This window comes from Trachinotus anak, unplaced genomic scaffold (assembly GCF_046630095.1).
Source record: "Trachinotus anak isolate AG129_WGS33_773 ecotype Australia unplaced genomic scaffold, CSIRO_AGI_Tana_v1 ptg000013l, whole genome shotgun sequence".
NCBI lineage: Eukaryota > Metazoa > Chordata > Actinopteri > Carangiformes > Carangidae > Trachinotus > Trachinotus anak.
This window is the reverse complement of record NW_027273864.1, coordinates 19789976-19813678: the sequence shown is the minus strand read 5'-3', so window position 1 is coordinate 19813678 and position 23703 is coordinate 19789976. Positions and strand designations below refer to the sequence as shown.

At 39.2% G+C, this 23703-nt stretch overlaps 1 protein-coding gene across 12 annotated transcripts in view; it reads left to right on the top strand.

The window, feature by feature from the left end:
* The window catches only part of atp2b2 (ATPase plasma membrane Ca2+ transporting 2), a 123532-nt gene that overhangs the window by 60175 nt on the left and 39654 nt on the right, over positions 1–23703 (top strand). For 10 of the 12 annotated variants that reach the window (XM_071493852.1, XM_071493855.1, XM_071493851.1 and 7 more), the window contains 5 exons: positions 16716–16916; positions 20133–20390; positions 20896–21021; positions 22282–22407; positions 22844–22876. In XM_071493852.1, the coding sequence (XP_071349953.1) occupies positions 16716–16916; positions 20133–20390; positions 20896–21021; positions 22282–22407; positions 22844–22876 (744 nt within the window). The remainder of the gene's footprint in view (positions 1–16715; positions 16917–20132; positions 20391–20895; positions 21022–22281; positions 22408–22843; positions 22877–23703) is intronic. The other 2 variants (XM_071493862.1, XM_071493860.1) reach the window with 1 other exon arrangement.

Sequence of the window (23703 nt, the reverse complement as noted above, 5' to 3'; positions counted from 1 at the left end):
ATTTCGTAGGTAAAATTCCAGTTCATTTTCCACATAGACACACATGGAACATAAATGGGCATGTAACTGAATTCTCACAGCTGAATCAAACCCATTAGCACCTTTAGCAGCTTAAATCAGATTTTTAATGTCAGATCTTTTTTTGGTGGATGCAGTGTTTAATTTCCGCATTTGCCCCTCATATTGAATTTGCTACAGTTGTGATAAACAACTGATTGGCCTTTTCTCTGTGGCAGCAGAGGCTGAGGCCACAGGATAATGTTGTATTTAGTAGAGGCGTTTGCCATACCAAACTAGTGTAAAAAAAAATATAAATTAAGATAAAACTAATGGCCATAATATTAAATTATTGTACAGTTGCAGTTACTTGCTGAGAGTTAGATGAGAAGCTTGATACAAATCTCAGTCTGTTTCGTACATGGGTGCAGTGACTTTCTGGAGTCTCCTCTGGCTGCCTGGCAACTGCTCCTAGCCAAGAAATAGTACATAAAATAAACCCCTATAAAATGGAAAATTATTGTTTTTGGAGTTCGTTTTTTGTAGGGATTACGTGTTAATTACTGAGTGGTGTTAGACGTGCTGGTAAGTGGATTGTGTTTGTCAGGTTAGCTGTCTCCCCATTCCAAGTCTCCATACTAAGCTAGCTGGTTGCTGGCTCCAGCTACATATTTACTGTAGAGACATGAAAGTGGTATCAACCTTCTCATCTAACTATTGACAAGAAAGCAAATAACTGTATTTCATAAAATGTCAAACTGTTTTTTTGTTTTTTTTTTTACATTTTTTGACATTTTTCTTTTCCCATGTTGCAACTCTGTCAGACTCAACCCTTCTTATGTAAATCTTCTTGCTTCCTACCTGCCTTTCTCCCTCCATACCTCTCCATCCTGTCCCCTTCCAGACCTCCTCCTCATCAACCCTTCCACCTGCCCTCTCTCTCTCTCTCTCTCTCTCTCTCTCTCTCTCTCTCTTCCACTCATTATTATCTCTCACCACACCTTACCTCTCCTCCTTTCTCTATCTCCTCTGCTCCCATTTCTATTTTGGTGTGCTGGTCGGTCACTGGTATCCCAGTGGGCCAGTGTACAGCATAGCCTAAATAAGCCTGCTCTACATCTATAACCTTCATCATCTCTCTCTTCTGCTCTCACTACTTTAACTGAGTTAGTAATAGTGTGATAGTGCTGGGAAAGTAGCACACCATTTACATATATCGTTTTGTGTTAAACCTAAATTAGTGCTTAATATTTCTCTACGTCAACAAAGATTAGAAAGATAAGTGTTGGGCAGCTTCACTTTTAGTGATACAGAGCACTGTAGGTATTAACAAGTGAAAAAAAATGGCTTGCAGATATGCAGGTGACTATCAGTTGATTGAGGACAGTTGTGTTTATAGCAAATCCCTGATGGGAGTACCTCTGAATTGCTTGTTGTGGCAGTAATGACAGTAGTGGATGGTGGCCAGATGATACATTACACATGGTGCATGTATTTCTCATGGGAGGAGGTTGTTACAGGTTCTTGTGCAAACAGTCCACTCAGTGAGTTGAACACTTGACTTGTTAATCAGAATGTGATTCAAAACCATACACACGCCAACACCAGTCTCCCAATGCTGAGCTGTAACCACTGATTTGTGTGTTTGCATCAATTTTTCTTTAGTGACATTGCTTTGATGTCAAGGACACAGGTGTGATGACTTGTGCGTTTATCAGAAATGAAGAAAGAGATAAAAAAGACAAGAAAATAGAGGTGTAACAGAAGAAAGGAAGATGATGAAATAGAAGAGGGATAGTCGTGAAACATTTTTTCCTCGTCAATGCAACAATGGCAAGAGTCAGCTGTAGAAACTAATTTCTCTTCTGTCCATATCTTTTCCTCTGTTCTGCCGTTATCTGATGCTGTCTCCTCCCTCAGGTACAATCCATCTAGCATCATATATAGCATTGTAGTTTCCCTGTGTAATATCTGCTGCTGTGCTACTATTGCTTGTTTTATTCCTCCTACATATCTGGCTCGCTATGTTCTCTTTCCATGATGAGGTCCTTCCTGTGACTGCAGTTTGGTTGAAACACTCCCTCTGCTCTCTCATTTCATCTCCTTGCTTCCTCATTTTCTTTCATTCACACCCATCTTCTCCCCAGTTTTTCGTCTAATCTTTTTTTTATCCCTCCCCTGAAATATAGTCCACAGTTCGGTCTGTGTACTTCTACATTTCTTCACACACTCCTCTTCTATTCTTAACCCTTCTCCTCCTTTATTCTGTCTGTTTGCCCCTCATCCCACCTCTCCTCCTTGCTGTCATTCTTTTCCACCCTTCCTCCATCTCTCCCTGATGATCATACTAATCGCGTCCTCCAGTCGCAGCACCACGAGCGCGTTCCCCTCTGACGCAGTCTATTTAATCTCTGTCCCACAAGGGATCTCTCACATGGAGCCGCCGTCTCTTTAATAAGGACAATTTCTCCTGCACTGCAACTCCACTTCTCCTCCTCCTCCTCCTCCTCCTCCTCCAGTCCTCTCCTTTCTGCCCTCCCTTCTCCTCCCTTCCCCTAGTGCCTCTGTAAAGTGGAGGGAGAGGTAGAAAAAGAGAGAGAATGAAATAGGAGGCAGCGAAGAAGAAGGGGGAGAGAGACAGCTCTCAGAGGACAGATTATAAATGATACACAGCCATTTTGCTCTGTGAGGGAGCAAAACCACATCGTGGGCAGACACACACACACACACACACACACACACACACACACACACACACACACCACACTCACACAGGTGTTCTTCTGTGAGTGCAGTAGCAGTGACCTTGAGGCAGGCTGAGGCAGTATGGTGGCACAGTGGTCGGTCAGTCACTCTGCATTAACACTCTATATGCAATATTAAGAAGATTTACCAGGGAAAGGAATGTGCTGCAGTCTTAAGGAGCAGTTCAGCTAATACTTGTGTTATGTCTTTAAAAAAAAAAAAATCCAGATTTTATTAATGGTCAGTGAATGTTTTGTTAATTCTTTGTAGATCAATAATAAGTACTTATCAAATGGAAAGCGCTCACAGCTAAGGTTCACTCAGTGTGCCATGTGTGATTCCCTACACTCCATCGTACAGATGCATGTAACAATATATTGGTAAAAAAAAGCATCACAGATTTTAGCTTTAATTAATCATAAAGGACCCATCTTCAGACTGTTTTTCCTTATCATTATGGAAATTGCTTAAAAACATCAGGGCAAATAACCTGTTAAGGATAATTTACTGTAATAACACAGTCTGAAAGCTTGATAGCTTACTGTAAACTGAAAAGACCTCCACCTTTCATCAGTGACTTGCTAACAATTTATTATCACAACTGCAAATTTGATGTCTTGACATTAAACAGGAAGCCAAAGTATGCACTGCTGTAAGGTGGTGCCAATTTTTGATCCAGCATAATACAAAAAGTTGAGCAGGTTTAGGGAAAAACTAATGATGGCTTGTGAACACAACAATCACCTCAAATCCCTCTGCTTCAATATCAGGGTTTGATCACTGTCTCTGGGGAAATACACTGTGGGTCGTTTTCCCAGACAGAGATTAAACAAGGTCTAAAACAAAATTTAGATCAATTAGATGTCCAGTGAAATTCAACCTCAGTCTATGTTCAAGAAACTGGCCTTGAATGTACAAATTATCAGGATACTGTAGCTCTTTTCAGCAGTAGTGGCCCACATCAGCTGAAAAGCCAGTAGATGCTATTAATCTATATTATTACAAATATAACAGGGTGGTATGGTGGTGCAGTGGTTAGTGCTGCAAGAAGGTTCTTGGTTTTGAAACCCGGGCCTGGGGCCTTCCTGTGTGGAGTTTGCATATTCTCTCTGTGTCTCTGCGTGGGCTCCCTCTGGGTACTCTGGCTTTCTGCCTGCAATCCACAGACATGCACAGTTAGGTTAATTGGTGACTCTAAATTACCCGTAGGTGTGAATGTGAGTGCACATGGTTATTTGTCTCTATATGTCAGCCCTTAGACTGGCAACCTGTCCAGGGTGTACCCCGCCCTCGCCCAGTGTCAGCTGGGATTGGCTCCAGTCCCCCGGCGACCCTGTACGGATAAGCGGTATAGAAAATGGATGGATAGACAAATATACCGGTTACAATGGAAAGTGATCTGATGAAGACAAGAGAATGATTTTTGTGTGTATGCAGCAACAAATAAGGTGTATTCAGTTTTTATTTATCTTGTTTTAGAAGACATTGGTGAAAACAATTGAAAGAACAATCATTTATATTTATATATTTTAAACATACATGCACATATGCATGCACGCACGCACGCACACACATACACACACACTAGTTTTATTGAGGCAGTGAAAACCTTTTTCTATTACTATTAGTCCCAGCTTGTCTGAGGGATTGTCAGACATATATATAAACACACACACACACACACACACACACACACACACACACACACACAGATGCTGGGCATGGCTGGCAGTGAAGTCAGCTGTCCCAAGAGATGTCTGACTGAATCAAGAGGACAGATGCCAAAAACCAGACTCTACTGGCCTGCTCCCATAGAGCCTGGTGCTGACTCACAAGGGTTTACAGTATGACTGCCTGTGTGAGTGAGTACAATAGTGTACAGATTGGTATACAGTAGACGGGACTGAAAAAATAAAACTAAATATGGTAGATTACAGATATGAAAGTGACTTCCATCTTATTTTAAAAGAAGCATACAAGTGCATACTTAAAGATTTAAACTGTGAATTGTACAAATCTTAAAGCTTCACCTGTTCTGTGATATTTCAAATGAAGTTATTCCATGTAAAATAATCCAGCTAACACCTCACACCACCTACTGTTCTTATTGTAAAAGTCAAGGCATTTGATATCTTGTATAATTTTATTATTATCTGATTTTGTTATTGTGGTCATATTTTACACATGATACACAGAAGACTTTTTTTGCTGTCAGACTGCCCTGGAATATCAAATAAATAATGGTGTATTACCAAAGCATTGTCATCAAGGCTGGAAGTTAAATCTCCTTTTTCACATTTACTTGGTTGACAGTCTTGTTGACTGTCTTGCACGTACAGTACAGGTGAGAGGTTATTCTTGAACCTCTGGCCCACTAGGTTTCAATAAGTGAATGTACAGTGCCAGAAACGGATGTCTCCAAATGCTTCTCTTTCCCAGGTTGCCCTCATATACTGTATGTACACCCAGCCCTTGTCCTCTCAGATGTCTTGAATCTGAACTGGCTGCTGGAAGCCAGGAATATAGATAGCGAGCTGACAGGCATGGTGATGCTTTTAGCTGGATATGCAGAGTCCCGGGCTATAACCGGCTTGTTTCTCTCCATGTCAGCTCTTTTCCTGAGTTGACCTCTCTCCTCTCTCTTCTCCTGCTGTGGGGCAGAACAAGGGTGGTACCACTGCTGCCAACACAAACAGACAGCATTTCCTTCTCAAGGGCACATGAACAGACACAGTCTTGGACCAGATCCAGCTATGCCTTGCTCAAGGGCACAGAGCAGCCATCTCTCAACTTTGATTTTACGCATATTGTAGAGAATAATCCATAACATCCCAACAGCAGCCGAAGAGAGGAACAGAAGCATAGATACTGTCTTGTGTTAACTTTACCTTCTCTGAATCTTTAAATGTATCCTTCTGTGCCTTGCCCATTGGCCTAAAGGAAGCAGAAACTAAGCCTGTTTAGTCCCGCACATGGGAATAGGGATACCGCCAGTCACATTTACCAAGGGCACTGATCAAAGCACCAAAATCAGACACTGCCTATTACGCAAACACATCGTTTCAGCTTCTACAGTGTACTTATAATCCCTCTCTTTTGACAGGGTTATTCAGCGATTGCAGTTTTATCCAAAACCCAGCAGAAGTATAGACATATAGGTTTTACAGGAATCTTCATTTGGGAATTTTGTACATAGACTTTTACCAAACCTTTAGTTGTAGAAGAAGTATTCAAATGTACTTACTGGCTTTCCACAGCTCTATTACTGTGAATGCAAATGTTTAGGGATATGTTGAGGCAGATGTTTTCACATATAAGATTGTTTTTTCCTCTACGTTGTGGTAACTAAATATGAAACCTGTACGCATAACAGTATAAGAGTTACATTTTTGCTGAAGTCAATTAATTGATTAGTCGATGGACAGAAAATTAATCGTTAACAATTTTGATGATTCTGATTTATCAAAGGAAACTTCTCAAATGTGATTTGATTTGTTCACATTTGCTGCAAATTCATATCAACGTAAATTGAATATCTTTTGAATTTGGACTGTTGGCTGGACAAAAAAACAACATCACTTTGAGCTCTGGGAACTTGGCGTTTCATTCTGTTTAAAAAAAAAGCAACAACAGCTGCAGTCCTTTTCTCTAGTAAAACAGTCTGTCTTGTAGTCCAAAACAAATATTTTACTATTACAGTGAGTAGTAGTATTGCAATGTTGATTTACAGTTCATAAAATATGACCTTGCCAACAACATGACGACTAGCCTTACATTAGTGGCATGTGGAAAAATCAATTGTGCTCAATACAGTGTAAGTACATGTGTTTGATGTCAGGGATATTAAAGAAGATGCATTCATCCATTTGTGCACCAGATGGAACTTTTTGGATGGGATTTCATGGGCTCAGTCACATAACAATTCAATCAAAATGTTACTGCATAGCACAGGCGGAGATCGATACCTTTCCAACTCTGAACTGTACTTTCCATACAGTGTCAGTGTTTGTAAACTCCAGTTGCAAGAGTGTCTTGAATATTTAAAAATAATACATACATAATAATACAATAATACATGCTTTAGTCCATTAAAAAATATCTTTGACAGAGATGGGAAATTATGTTGGTGAACTGATACTGATAACGGCAAATTATTATTATGATTATTGGTATTTATTTAGCTCACTTGGCAATTGTGTGTTTCTCCTGAAGTTCTAAACAGACAGACAATGAGGGGCACATTAGAGTATGTAGATTTCCCTTACATGTCATAACTATTTCATGACCCTCTCTGGTAGTTTGAATTTTAATAGCTGTCCCTATTGTGTCCGGAGCTTATCTGAGCCCCTGGGTGAAACCAGAGACTGACACCCAGATGGGAGACAGCAGATAGACCACTGTCACTCTCCCTTTCAGCCTCTTGGCCCTGGATACTCGCCCTTTTTACTCCCAAGGGAGAGAGGGTTGCTGAATTGTGTGAGTGTGCAAGCAAGTGTGTGGAATTGGAACTGTGTATGTTTGCATGTATGTGTATGTATGTGTGTGTGTGTGTATGAGGAAAAAAACAAAACCTCTTAATCAGCATGGTTGGCTAAAACCACAGAGTCAGGATAATTTTGATTTTTCCAATGCAATACAATAAAAAACCATTACCATCTTCTTAGTAAACTGGCAGTTACTTAAGATGAAATAATGAGTCGGACTCTATCATTTCTAAGTGGTAATTTACAGTAATTTATAAGCTTTTAATCTTTCATATCATTAAAGCTGTCAAAAAGTTAAAGTGTAGAAATCATATTTCTGCGGTCATGCATACAACCACTCCATATAACCACACTGACAACCTGGTCACACATAAAAGGAGTAATAGCAGGTGTGTTTCTTCCATATATGTGAGAAAGTGAGAGACAGACTTAAAAAAGAGGCCATGGCCGAGTTGACAGCAATTCATCATATGAGGATTACTTTGCCCTTATCACTAAGCAGTTCTGTTTAAACACACACACACACACACACACACACACACACATACATACACAGACACACACACATACACTCATACATACATATACATACTTCCCCTCACAAAGAGAAGCTGTAAACAGATGTCTCATTAATGTTGTGTCCACATCTAGGGCAGTCGGGCCAGCTAACATTACAGTGTTTGAGGCTCACATTGGTGGAACAGATACACCAAATGACTCATATCTTTTTAAGTGTAATTCTCATTCAGTAGGCTTAATAAACCCATTTGTTCACACACACACACACACACACACGTATGCAGGTACACTAGGGGAGTCTAGCCTATGTAGTTTTCAATCTATTGAAAAAAATTAATTTCAAGGCTCCCACTACAGATGTTTTTAATTTTTCAGGTGACAGGAATTTTACAATTAATTTTTCCTGGTCTAATTATAAGCACTGCATAGTACAGGCCAAGCATGTTTCCCTAGTTCTGAGAGATATCTTGTTCTTATGTAAGAAAGCCTTTTTCCACAACATTTTACTCTGGCACATTCAAATTTGGCACAAACATTCCCTTTGACTCAGGGATGGACTGATTAGATTTTGGTGGTCACCTCACAAATCATGTTTTTGTCTAAGAATTCATACGATACGTATGAACACTTTATAGCCAAAAGGTCAACTTCACCTTGACATCCTAATGTCCTGCACACTTTTATAATCATTATTCAATGCCGTAACTCAGGAACAAAGGGGCGGATTTTGACCGTATTTCACATTTGGTCAGATACTGAATTGGTGACACTAATCTTGGGTGCCCACCTTGAAACCATGGTGATTGTATGGAGCGTCTGTGCTGGCAGGTTGAAGATGTGTGTGAAGCATCCAATTTGCAGCTTTTTGAGCAACATTCATATTTGAAGCATTATCTACTGTCATGGCTACACCCTTGTTTTATATAAAAATCAGCTTTATTACGTGTGTAAACACATACGACTGTTTTTTATTTCTCTCAATGAAGTAACACACTAATACAGCAGACATATAGCAGAACAAGAACAACAAGGCTTAACAAAGTCAAGTCAAATCAATTTTATTTATATATCCCTAAATCACATATCAAAACTTTGCCTCAAGGGGCTTCACAATCTGTACAGCAAATGACATCCTCTATCCTTAGACCCTTGACTTGGATGAAGAGCAACTCTGATTAATGGGCAAAATGGAAAAAACCTGGTGAATGTTTTATCTAATCTGGTTGGTGGAAGCATACAACTTCCAGGCTGTAATTCTAGTTTACACTGATGCCCTGCTACCCACAGACTTGTCATTTTTTGATACAGCTTAAGGAGAAATTGGGAGCACTTGGTTTGATGCAGTGGATCTTCCCACCAATGCAAACACGTCAGAATCATAGCCACATAAGAATGAGATCACATAGAGGCGTAATCTTAATGCGATTAATCTTTTTTTTTTTTTTTTCTTTTATGTTGGTCATATGCACAGACCCACAGGGCTACAATATAAACTGGACCTCACCCATGCACAGAATCTTCACACAGTAATAGCTGTTTCATGAATTTTGAAAAGGACCATATGCACTGAAGCCTTCATCCCACATGAGTCACTAACAGCATGTTTCTGTTTTTCCCCTCTGTGCTGCTCTTGATGTGCTACTTTTCAGGCCTCCCAAAAAATTTCTAAGAGGTGTAAATTAAACCTTTGGGTATTCAAATTCTGTGATATGAGCAGCATACACCAATCACAGCTATTGGTTTTTTGTTGTTGTTCTGTAATTGTAGAGGCCTGTTTTTCTTGCATAACATTACGTAATCAGCTTTTTCTTCACTACATTTGAAAATGAAAAAAAACAAAAAACAAACTGCAACAGACATTGTCAAAAAAGATTGTGCACTTTGGGTCAGAGCTTTAAAGTGAATGTGAGGTGCATTATTGAATCTTTTGATTCAGAATTTTTCCATCTTCATCCAGTTATACAAGTTTCCTCCCTTACATTTATACCAATATATTGTGCAAGATAGGATTGCAAAGTAATAATCAGTTATCCTGTGGAGTGAGTGGTGTGTGTGTTTGTGTGTATGGATTTAGATGTATTTATTTAGTATATATGTACGGATGTATGTGGGTAAGAGAGGGAGAGAGAGAGAGAGGGAGAGCTGTGAGCTGTGTTCTCTCACTCCACTCTACCATCTCTCGCATGAGTCAGACTCATAGAGCACAGTGCCTGACAGCAAAACTCACCCACTTGTACAGCTGCCCCCACAGACTCACACACACACACACACTTGCACGCACACTCACAAACACTCGCACACTATTGCATATTTAATTTTTGGCATTTCAACATACATTTAATTTGGGTTGTTGGGTAACTGCTAAAAACTGCTCTGGCATTTGGGCCTTTTCACAGAAAACACAAATGATGTGCATCAAAGTGAAAATCTGTTTAGATGCAGTGGCTTCTATGTCTTAATAATGACACCTAAAACGCTAAGACTAAAAGGATTTTTAGTGCCCAGCTTGCAGTGTTGCAGAAATCAAATATAATTCAGCTCTGGCAGATGTACAGATGTACAAGTCTCTAGCTATGAAGGAAATTAGCACAAGAGACAGCAGCACAATATATAGCAAATAGTAAAAACAATTCGCTGGAGATTATGTACGAGATAATGTCTTGGTGCCCCCCAATAAACATGAAAATCGGAGATCCTGTTTTCAGAGTGCATTTCTCTTAGGTGTAACACAGGACATCTGCCATATTAGACTGATCTATCATGTTGTCCACACAAACAGGAATATACCATTATGGGTTGTAGTATGGTGTCATAAGACCCACACTCGTATGAAAACAGATACACACATTCATACAGTACACTCACGATGGGAAAGACATGGTGTCAGAAACTGCTCAGTGTCACTTTCCAGTCCATTACCTTTTCAGTGGGGCTGTCCATAGGGGAATGAATGATAGAGCTATGTGTGTGTTTGTGCGTGCAAGCATGTATTCGTGTTCATGTGACCCTTTGACTCCACATGAAATGAGAGAATGTATTTCCTTAGTTGTTTGTTTACATACACTACAGTGTGTCTGCTTGCATGTTTGGCCTGCGAGAACGTGACTGCTCAATGGTCTGTACATAAAAGTGCAAGATTGCATGTGTGTTGCTACACTGTAGACATGTCACATCATCTCACGCTCGTAGAGAGAGCTTGCCTCCTGTCGTGCCCTCTTGCGCTCTCGATCCTGACAGCGCGTGATGCATGCAAAAAAATCACAGCACGCAAAACCACATTGTGAGATGAGCAATGAGGCCACCAAGCAAGACAAAACTAAGACAACCAGTTCTTCAAACTAGAGAAACCCTCCCTGAACAGGGAACAGGGTTTAAGACAACCCTTTCCTGCTGTTTTAAATGCTTCACTAACATCAGTCTCCTGAGGTTTCCCCCAGAAACATCCAGCCCGACATGTTTGAGAGAGAAAAGGGGCTTCCTTTCTTTAATTGCGTCTTCATTCAACAGCAGGTGGGCCTGCTATGCCCCTGGGTGTGGGCCCCTCACATCAACAATTAGTCTAATTCAGTAATATTACCTAATTTAGTCTTAAACTAAAGAAGCTGTTTACATGTAGATGAAATTCCAGGTGTCTTTACCATCAACTCTGGTCGAGTGATTAGGTTTCAGTTTTTTCCAGATGTCGCCCCACCCGATTGATCTAAAATGTCAGAAACATGCATGCACTTGCAAGTGTGCATTTGTGTGTGTATGATACATTTTTATACTGTCCAGCTTGCTTTAACACATGCTTATAGTGTAGAAAATGTATCACCTTGGAAACTGAGCTTGAAGTAAATATAAATTAAATATTGTCAGTAAACCATGAACCATTTGCAACACTGTTTGTACACATGTGTTACATGGAAACACAATCAATTTGATTCGCCAAGTTAAAGGATACAGAGAATTTGACTGTGGTTTCTAGTAACTATCATTGTACTTACATACAATGCCAAAAACAATGTACAGGAAGATACTAATAGACACGCAGCTAAAACAAGGACAACAAGTGCAACACTAATGTGGAAGCATCAAGTGCTTTCCTCATAATAACAATGTATGCACTGCTGTAATATCTTCCACTTTGTCCTACATAACACACAAAAGCTTCTTCCTATCTATTTCATTGACTGATGCATAAAATTCTACATTCTTCTTTTAATGTCATCCCTAGGAACATCTGCCCTTTGAGGCTATTTGTACTAGATTCTGCCTTTGTATGCACAGTAACAAAGCTCTCCTCTTTTATGGCATAAAATGGTGTCATTATTATAGAGGTCATTCTCAAGGATGCTGTGACACATTTCTCCATCACTCCATCTTCTAATAAGAGCATGATAATTATCCACCTTTTAGCCACTGATGGGTTATTATTCATAGAGTTACTCTACAGCCAGCCTACTCTCATTCTCTGTTTCTGTCCCTGTCTCCCTCTTTTTCTCACTCTCTTGTGCTTTGTGAGTCACACTTCAACCCTCTCTGTCTTCTCTCTTCACTGCCCCCCCCCCCCCCCCCCCCCCCCCACCCGCCAAAAAAAAGCTGAAAAAATACATGTTGAAGCTATTGATTCACTGCAGAAAAAGGCATCAATATTTTGCGTCATTATAATGATGATGATGATGATTGTACAACCCTGTTGCCATGGTGACTTGTTTTGGACACTGTGGCATACAGTATTGTGAAAGGGGAAAAAAAGTTGATGCAGACGGGCATGAAAATGTAAAACCTTAGGCTAGGGCAAAAAAAAGAATAAATGCTGACCCAACAAGACACGTTAGACAGGACATAATTAAATCCATCGTGTAAAAAATGTTTAAAAATGAATTATGTTTGTTTGCTGCTCGACTATCACATGACTATTTTACAAGGACATTTGAAGGTCATCACCTCTTTTCATTCTTTACTGTCTTGTATTCGTTGGAATATACCTGCGCACACATGTACATATGCATGCATGCCCTTGGATACGAAACACACAAAGAAAACACACACACACATACACATACAGACACACTTACTTACATATTCACATATTCTCCAAGGTTCAGAGTCGCGGGTATTTCCACTGAAGGAGTGGGATGCATAGTGTTTCCATGGAGATCTATTTTTAGCCAGTGACAAAAAAGGGCCAACTGTTAAAATATGCCATCATGTTCCCACTGACTGAAAAAATTCCATTTCCTCTCATGCAGAAAGGATGGCATTAAGTGTTTTTTCTTTTTTTTTTTTTGCATTTTTTTCATGTCCCTGTCTATTTGGAAACAGGATGCTAGGTAGGTACTGTTTGCCAAAAAGGATTTGAAACATAGATCCTGCTGCGTTTGACACATCAATGCATTACTAGCCATAAATCATAGAGTAAGAATGGTGAAGTCGAGGATTAGAGAAATTCAATGTTTAATTTCCTCATCTAGTTTTAAAAAGTGTCAGTAAGTCATAGTTGTATATAATAATAGTACTGTAGCCTAGTCAATCAATTTGTCAGTTGACAGAAAAGTAATTGACAACAATTTTTATAATCAGTGAATTCATATATTAAATGTCAAATATTTGCTCCAGCTTCTCATTGTAAACATTTTTCTGTTTTATATCATCATAAATTAAATACCTTTAAGTTTTGTTCTGTCAAGTCACGCAATACAAACAATATTTGAGATTTATCAAACTATATATGATAAACCAGTCAAGTAATTGACTGATTAAAGGAAAAAACAACTGTAGGAGCCCAAGTATAATCATTTTATTTTTAATGGTATAGTATTTTATTCTAATTAGATCAGTGCTGTCACTATGCCAAACTGCGTGGTCATGTTTCTTAGATGATCTAGAGAGGCTCCTCTCAGAGCCAACTTGTTTGTTAAATTACAGAAGCAGAAGCAGCTTCTCTTTGCCCATACTGATGAGTTTTGATATAGAAATTCTCAGATTGAATACAATAATTCTTAGTTTAACATAAGGCCTCTAATGCACACAATCAGGTAAGGCCAGATTTGGTATAAAAATGCCTAATTAGCAACTATTCACTGGAAAGAGACTGAAAATAAGGGAGAATGGTTTGATGACATACAACCAAATTCATAAATTTGATTAAAAGGTAGGATGGATTGCTGGTACAGTAAATGGCTTTTGCCTTAGTCTGCTGAGTCACCAGGATGCCCACTGTTTGTTAGGTCCATCAGCTGATTATCTAAAAGGGAACTGCAATCTAGTGCTAATAATAGTGCATCATCTCCCATCTCATTTCTCATTTTTCATAGGTGTAATCAATTTTCCTTCCCAAAATGCATTCACCGTTTAAAGCTTCATAAGGACAATGCGCTTACTAACATAAATTACCCATGATACCAGTAGTTTCATATCTATTCCCATCAATAGATCATATACATTTAGTATACAGTAGCTTGCCAGTATATTATCATCTGTTTGGGCTTCAGTACTTGGTAATGAGCTCTAGCACAAAGATTGATTTGCAATCAGCTTTAATCCTTTCTGAGAATATTGTGACTCATCTGTGTATTGCCAGAGTTTTTCTGCCCTCTCAGTGCTTCCTCAAAATCCACTGCCAGAACAGTTAGGTGGGCTGACAGTATTTAGCCTACAATATTTCAAGATCTGGCAAATGAATCTTGAGCTGTAAGCAGCACTGCAATCAGCAATCCAGGAAGGAATGATAATGTAGCGGAGGATTTTCCAGGAAGCAATGAGTGTTTAATGATTAGGGAAATTGATTACAACATAGCTCACATCTCAAGGGCATTTAAGGATAACACAGTTAAAACATTTAACAAGGTTAAAAGTCATTCTGAAACAATGCACCATCTCATTCGGTAGTATTGAATTGAGTAGAAATAAGTGTAAATGTCGTGCTAATGTGCACTTGACCTAGCTAAAATCATGAATGTGGATGTGTATGAATATGTTCATCTTTCCATATGTATGTGCCTCTGTGTGTGTGTGTGTGTGTGTGTGTGTGTGTGTGTGTGTGTGTGTGTGTGTGTGTGTGTGTGTGTGTGTATCTTACCAACCGGAACTGACTAAAGTCAGTTTAGCAAGCATCTGCAGGCATGCTTGGCCAGCCTTATCACACACACACAAACAAACACACACACACACACACAGCACGTGAAGATGGTCACGACTCACAGACCCACACACATACCCACACACAAACACACGTGAACAAACAGACATGTTTGTGTGAGATGTGAGGCAGGGTGCTGTGGAGATCAATGGAAGACCATGCTAGGTCCTCTCACAGAGACAATTAAAAGAGAATGGATAATGAGGCTATTTATAGACTGATCTATTTGTAACCAGGGCATTCTCCTACGTAGGAGCTGGGAATCATTCTCTTTCCTGCCTGCCCTCCTTCTATCCTCTCCTTCTCCCTGTCTGCAACTCCTTCTCCCTATTTCGAGCAAGTGAAACTGATCTCTTTTCTCTGTTTTCTCCTTTTTTTGAAGTTTCTAAAGATTTGCTTTTCACACAACTCCATCTTTCTTTGTTCCTCTCTCTTTGGAGTCAGATATTGATGGCTCATCAGTTATTTTCTGCAGATGTTGATAAGCCATCTCACAGCCATATGCGGTGACATGTGAAACAGTGTCATGCAGCAGTGATGTTATCAGGTGCAATCCAGGGTCACTCCTGGGAGACCCAGTGACGCACCGTGTGTGACATAATGCTGTGGTAATGTCTGTGGTTGTGAGGGAGCGAGACAGAGAGAGAGAGAGAGAGAGAGAGAGAGACAATGAATACACACTGCTTGTGTGTGTGCTCAGCAAACAAGATAAAGGAACTACACTGAAAAACAGCCTTATACAAACCAATAATAAAGCTGAATAGAAATCTTTTATGAATCATTTTAACTGAAGATATGGAGCACAAATTTCCATACATCCATAGCCTTGTGAGGGTTTGATGTAGATAGTTAGATAGTTTACAGTTCACAGCAGTTCCTGGTACACCACTGTAGTTGTGATAAATGTGATTTAATATATATTATAATTTTTTTTACATTGTAACATGTTATAAGCACAAGAGCTTAAGCAAAGTGTGCTCAATTTTAAGGTCCATTAATTATATTAACGCATAACACTGAATATAATACACCACATGCATAGAACATAATGTTCTGTGATTCAAAATGAAATAAAACTGATAAATTTTAATAATGCATCTTAAAGAAAAAAATGAAAAAAAGGATAATGGGACCCAAAACTACTCCTCCTTTGGAGTAATGCTATTTGGATTATGAAGTTCAAATGATATCCTGCCAAAGCACTGCATGTGATGTAATTGCAGTTGGTTATTTCAGCTACTGCATAAGAATAATTTTCTGGACAATAGTCTAAAAGTAAATTGTGCCTCGAGCCAGCGCAAAGTTGTTCAGATAAAAGAGCAAAACCTATTTATGTACAGTAGTTCCTGGTGTATGAGGAGGTGGATGAGGTCAAAGCACAAGGCCCTCATCTCTTGAGCAGAATTATATAAGGAACACAGAGCTGTGGCCCGCCATGACTCAAACTGGTAATTAGAGATGGTTTGTGTGAGAGTGAGAAAGAGAAGAAGAAAGGCAGAAATAAAAAGGAAAGCAAGAAAAAAATACTGATTACAAAGCTGGCTTTGGATCAGCGCTTTTCACAATAAAAATGTCTTGTAAACTGTGAATGACTGTGGTTTCGTTTGCAGTTTTCAGCCGTTAATTTTTGTGCGTAAGGATAATAATTGTGACTTTCTTGGATCAAATGTAAATGGAAAAAGAAAGCAGATTTCTGTTATTGTATTGTTAACCATTAATATACACAATCTAAATCTCACTGCAATACATCAGTATGAATATCCTACACACCTGTGATGTTGTGTACTATCAATAAATCACAAACTCTTTTCCCCTCTCTCTTTTCTTTCACTGTCTTCCTCTCCCAGGTCTTGCAGGTGCTCTACCTGACCTGGACAAGAGAAAAGAAATATATGGGAAAAACCTGATACCTCCAAAGAAGCCAAAAACCTTCCTGCAGCTGGTATGGGAGGCCCTGCAGGATGTAACCCTCATCATCCTTGAGATCGCCGCACTGATATCCCTGGGCCTTTCCTTCTACCACCCTCCCGGAGAGAGCAGCGGAGAGTGTGAGTGAAGCAGCTCCTGTGACATCACTTCCAGTAAAATGTTCTCTCTGTCATTTGTTTGTGCGGTCTGGACACACACACACACACATACATACATACATACATATAGTTCTTTCTGGTATCTCCACTATTGCAGAGGACAGCAAAGGACCACTGACATCACTTCCCCTGACATTCCTGGCACTTGCTGACACACCTACACCTACATGTATGCACACACAGTTTTTTTATTGGTGAGGCAGGTCACACTTTGTTTGTGACCTGCCTCAAGAAGTCAAGTGACTCATCGAGCATAGGGCTAATTTTTAGTTAGTGCGTCTGTGTGTGTCTGTGTGTGTGTGTGCGTGCGTGCCCGCACATTATGAATCTGTTAAATGTGCGCATGAAAGGTACCGGGAAGGTTAATGAAGTGTTGAGTAGAGAAATAACCTTGAGCTCCCAGGGCCCATACATCAGCCGTGAGCCGTGAAACAGGAAATGAAGACAGAGGCCATAACGAGGTGCTGAGTCAGCAACATCACTCATTGCTCCCAGCATTATCACAGTAATGGAATTCAGTTACCCTGCCAAAGAGACCAGTTATCATTTTAAGGGGTTTAAACACTCTTATGGAGGTAGAAGTAAGAGGTTAGTTAATCAAATCATTTATATATTAATTCATTTTGTAGTTTGTAGTTATAATTAATGATCAATTGGAATTCAGTTAGAATTGATGCTTTTACAAACATACTTTTCCTGTTTTCTGTGCGTCTTTTGACCTGCATTGCTTTATGAATTAGCTCCAAGCATCACAAAGTCCCAATAAATCAGAAAGATACCCAAGGAATGATTATGCTAATCACTGTGTCCATCTGCAGATACTTAATCAAGCTTTCCTTTAACTTGAGGCAAAAAAAGGTGCCAATATGCAAGTATCTTCTCATATTTGAAAGATATGAATACATATGAATCTAAATCAGCACACAAACTCCTGCGGATATGAATAAATGTGAAAAGCAGAGTGATTCAGAAATATATGAATGCAAACCATCACCGTATTCTGAAAAACACCAAATGGATGTATGTTTGTGTTACAACAGAAATGGACATACAGCCATAGTGATGTGAGCATATCTTTTGGCGCAGACTCCAACTAATACGCAATGTGATTTTTGCAATATTCATGTTATTTTCCTAGATGTAATTTTTTTTTTGTTTTTTAACAAATTTGACAGCAAAACACTGCTGATAGTAAGGATGATATATTGACTAATAGCCCTTTCACACATACATATTTAATATAGTAACATTTATGGCAATGATCCCTCCATTTGATTGTTAAAGAGTTGTGACAAAGATGTGTACCAAGGCAGGATACTTTTATGGCCGACTTTACTGTCTTGAAATTGAGATCAGGTCCCGATGCAATTGATTTGATGAGAACTTGGACCAACCATTCCCCCACACACATGCATATATACACAAGCACACATCTCTCACTGCTGGTTTATGGTTTTGTTTATTAATAGGTCAAAAAAAAAAAAAAAAAGCTCTGTGGTCCAGAAATAGAAGGTGGTGGGATGATTTAATTCTCATTTACATATGAAACAGCTTGGCTGCAGTTGAATGAGTAGGGTCTTGATTGTGTCTGTATCAAACACACAACATGCAATAAAACAAAACTGTGAAAAATACAGTAGACACTGAAACCAACATGATTTGGCAAAGGATCCAAACCAATTGGTTAAACTAGCTTTGAAGCTTATAGACATTTATTTATTCATCTACATGCCTCCCAGTCGTAAGTTTGTCAATCAGCTGCAAATGTTAGATTACTTTGTGCTTTGAGTGTTTTGAGTGTTTTGTTGGCACTTCAGCACCGTGGACAGCTACAAATATGCTGCATGGTTGTAAGTGTCTTTCTATGAGAGAGACAAGAGCACATTTTATTGAAACATATGCATGTTACGTGTTTAACAGTTGTGCAATCAGAATCATCGATAGCTACTAACTATACATATTTTACTGTCATTGTGCTACAGTGACCAAGCAGGACTGACTGAACTCATACAATTGAAATGCTTTTAAAAAAATGTACTGCAATATTGCATTTTATTATTATTTAACTACATACTATAAGACCTATAATTCACTATTTGTTTTACATGGATTGTTTTGACAGTTGGTTCTTGGCAGGACAGTAAAATGGCTTCATTTAACACATCCATATGAATCTGAATGTAATTTAGCATAATCTTTAAGTAGTTAGACTAGTTCTGAATCCCTAAAACTGAGCTGTCATATTTCAAAATCAGAAACTAATTTTCCCTGACCAAACTTTTATAAAATAACTTCTCTTCATAGGACAATGTGAAAAGAACAAACAAATACATACATTCAAATGAATAATATTCAGTACACTCAATTACATAATCTTCAAAATTTTAATTAAATATGACTGAAACTTGCTTGAGTACATATGTGTGCATTAGTACTGGTAGTCTTATAGATCAAGGATAATATTTCTGTTACTGCATGCAGTGTATCAAATTGGTTGGATTTGGAGTTCCTCTGCAGTTCAAATTTCTTTAGTCTTGTTGTTAGTTAAATTAGACCCTGCATATGTAAAGTCTATAATATGTGGTCTGCACCCGCTCATCTACAAGTGTTATATAGTCCAAAGCAAATTGCCCCACCGGGGGCTTTTGAAGTCAGCTAGCCAGGAGTGTACAGCACAATCACTCCTAGAATATTACAAGAAGCAGCATGAGGAGGACTGGGAATAGGCCTTGTTTCATTCTCAAATACACTCCAGTCTTTCTGTGCACAGCCAGTAGAAAGCAGAGCCTTCATATGAAGTGGAGCAAATTAATGAAAAGGTTCATTTCATCAGTTCTTGCACACATTGTATATATGCAGAAAATTGAACACATGCATTTATTTCCTCTTTGTGCACACACACACACACACACACACACACATTGCACACCCAATAAAAGCTATCGTTGTCCAAAGCTTTTCAGTCCCCAGTGGGAATGTGAACGCTGATTTCATCCCTATGTATCTTTTTTTATGAAGTGCTCCTACTCTACAGAATTAATAAACATATACATATTTGTATGAAAATACTACAATACCTCAGTCTATAAGAATGTATGAAAACACATTGTGCTTGCAAATGTATGACAGTCATATAATTTTCCTCTTCTCCTTGCTGTCACGGATGCCATACTGCAGCCTGTGGCTCAGTGGCAGGTGGGGTGGAGGATGAGGGCGAGGCGGACGCTGGCTGGATCGAAGGTGCAGCCATCCTGTTGTCTGTGGTGTGTGTGGTGCTGGTTACGGCCTTCAATGACTGGTCGAAGGAGAAGCAGTTCCGTGGGCTGCAGAGCCGCATTGAGCAGGAGCAGAAATTCCAGGTGGTCCGTGGTAGCCAGGTCATACAGCTGCCCGTGGCTGACATAGTGGTGGGGGATATCGCACAGATCAAATATGGTAGGTATGAGCAGATCGTTAAATTGGTTGGATGTGTTAGAGTTTACTCCCTTTATTGCATACCGTTAGGGCAGTAAACCCAAATTGCAAATATCTTCTTAGTGCAAATTCATAGCTGACAGAATCCATTAAAAGTTTGGGCCTGAGGTAGATGGGGCACGTCCGACCAAACAGGATGTGCCCACTGACTCTGGACTTGCTTGTCCACTGGAAATAGATTTACAGCTCATTTCCAGAAAGGGATCTAAGTTATGAAGTCCACCTTAAGCAATTAAATATGTTTAAGCTACAGTTAAATAATTAATTAGCTCCAGACAGAACGATACAACACGCAACACACACATCCTTTCATAATACCATCATGTGACAAAATATACTACACTGGTCATAGTCTATCCTGAATAACATCAGCTCAGACCCATGGTAATCTCTAATGAACAACAATCAAATCTAGAAATACAAATGCATCCACTGCAGATAGGAACTGCCTCCTCTCTTGTTGCAGGTGATCTGCTTCCTGCTGATGGAGTGTTGATCCAGGGCAATGACCTGAAGATTGATGAGTCATCACTGACCGGAGAGTCCGACCACGTCAGGAAGTCTGCAGACAAGGACCCAATGCTGTTGTCTGGTATGTTATACAGTTGATGCACTCTCTTGAGGTGGATGGATGTTTACTGCATGTCACAGTCATGGTTTCCTGCATGTAATGTTGATGTGTAAAGTGGAGAGGGACAAAAACCAAGGTTTGTCCCTGAGACTGAAGACTATCGAGGAATACTTTTACTCCTCTATTCAAATCTTTATCTCCTCTGTAAAAACATCTTTTTTGATTCATTCAACTACAAAACAATATTATATGTATGTTCAATATATGTTGATTTATTTTTCATCTTCATCTTTACAAACTAAAAATCATTTTAGAATTACTTAATCTCTAAAACGAGCTCACAAATTTCTAGTATTTTATTTCCCCAGTGGGCTCATGCCATGTCATCCTGCATCCTGCATCAGATCTGATCATGAGTGAATAAAGTTTGATCTGTTATACACACTGGCCTAATGTCACAACCTGACTTTTTATATTAACTTCAGTTGCCAGTCAACTTAAAAGCCTCAGTGAGGTGCTTCAAGTTGTTTTAATATTGACATTTACCTGCTGTTACTTATTTGGCTTAGGTTTGGTTTGCTGAATCCTTTTACAGAATCTGTTGTTTATAAAACCAAATTAAGTCACAGTCATGGCAATTCCTCAGTAAAGAAGACAAAAGGTTATTTTAATTTAGTTTGATTGGTTTAGTATTTGCTGCAGAAGAGACACCAGAATTTGCAGCTGTGTCATTCTTAGAAATGAAGAATATCACTGAAACATGGGTTAATCTGTTCTCACGTCTTGGTATGTTTTTTTTTCCTGTGGATAATTAGCTTGTGCCTTTTTGCTGGCTCCTTTAATTAGCCTCTTATTCACACACATTGACTTACTCTGACAAAGGTTAATCATTTTCTCTGTGTGTTCTGTACATATTCACATACACAAAAGTGTAGCACAGCCTGCAGGTATTTTCACACATTTTTTTCTGATAATGTCTGTCAACTCCAATACATGGGATTTGAAATAAAAGAGTGAATAAAAATGTTTGAGGTGCTCTCTCTGTGAACTGCAGTGTTGGAATTATTATATGTTGTTGCTCTATTCGATAAGAGACTCTTGGGATGGAAGTGTCAGAGCAGGGTGGACACCACTGTTGAGGTCAATGTTCATTAACATAAATGTGCACAATAATGGCAGAGGCACAAAGGGCGTCGCTTTTTTAAGCAAACACTGAAACTATTTCTAATCCAGCTCTAATATTAGTGTCATATTATTAACACTCTCCTGCCCGTTCTCCAGGCACTCATGTGATGGAGGGGTCAGGACGCATGGTGGTGACTGCTGTTGGTGTCAACTCTCAGACCGGAATCATCTTCACCCTGCTAGGGGCCGGCACAGAAGAAGAAGAGAAGAAAGAAAAGAAAGGTAAGATGGTTATATCATTAATTCAATATAATTAATAATTAGTTTTTTTTTTTTTTTTTGTCAGTGTTGCCCAGCAACAGCAAAAAGCTTTTTATCATGTCATTACCTTATGTGCTGAAAATTGAACTGTGTATGCTCATTATATAACATTAGCATTTTTAACTGTCCTCATTAACAGAAGGGTAATAAACAATAAACTCAAATGAACAAATGTCCACCTGTTTAACTCACATGAGCTGTATGAACTTTTTGTAGGTTTTTGTAGTAAAGTACCGTAATAAGCCTCTGTGCACATCATCATCATCTTTGCTGAATGTGTATATATACTGTATGAAATGAGTGTTGGTGGTACAGTTGTGAGCTGCAGTATCCAGGTTCTGTGGGTTCAGGTGCATCATTGTCCTTACTCTCTTATCGTTCCAAATTCGCCTCGAAGGAGGGGCAGTGGAAGACGGACACCAGAATACAGGTAGAGTATCACCTTTCTCTGACCCCTGGGAGTGGTACTTGATCCTTTTGAGCTTTAACCCTTGATGATCCCCAATAAAGCACCATTACTCCTCACTCTCTTTCTGTAGCCAAGCACCTTTGCCCCAGTCTAATTCCTCACTTAAAAAGAGAAGCCTCATCACCGCAACACTGCATCTTTTTAAGTGCTGACAGATGACACATTTCACAATGCATAATCCTCTCCCCCTATAACAGGCACTGCGCTCATCAAACTAACTAGCTAGCATTCAACATCAGTCCTGTTTCACGGACACGTTGAATGCCATGAATTGAGAAAGGCTGTCAGACTCATCTTATTGCTGTACAGCAGAACAATGACATGAGAGTGACAGCCTTGCAGGTGTACAGCACATGTACCAGCAGTAGAGAGTAAAGTAGAAATGTTATTTTTACATCTTACGTATGTACTTTCATATCAGTAGTGATTCGTTGCCACTGTTACCTGTACCTCTTTGAACAGCTCTGTAGTTTCAATAAGAAGGAACCTCAGGCTTGCACAGCTAGCATACTGTATTTTTGAAGCATTTTGCTTCAGTACTGTCTCAGAATTGTCACATCATACAAGATATCAGTAAACATGTCATTCTTTGTGGAGAATACTTTCTTCCTCTGATCTGAACACTAACAAATACTATATGTCTTCTTGTTATGACTTGTACTGTAATTGTAGTGCCTCAACAATATGGTTGTGATCTGACGATAGCACAGTAGTAAGATGCATCACTGTCCCAGGTTTGATCAGTCCAATCAGATTGATCAAACCAGGGAAATAATTCTGTGTTCTGA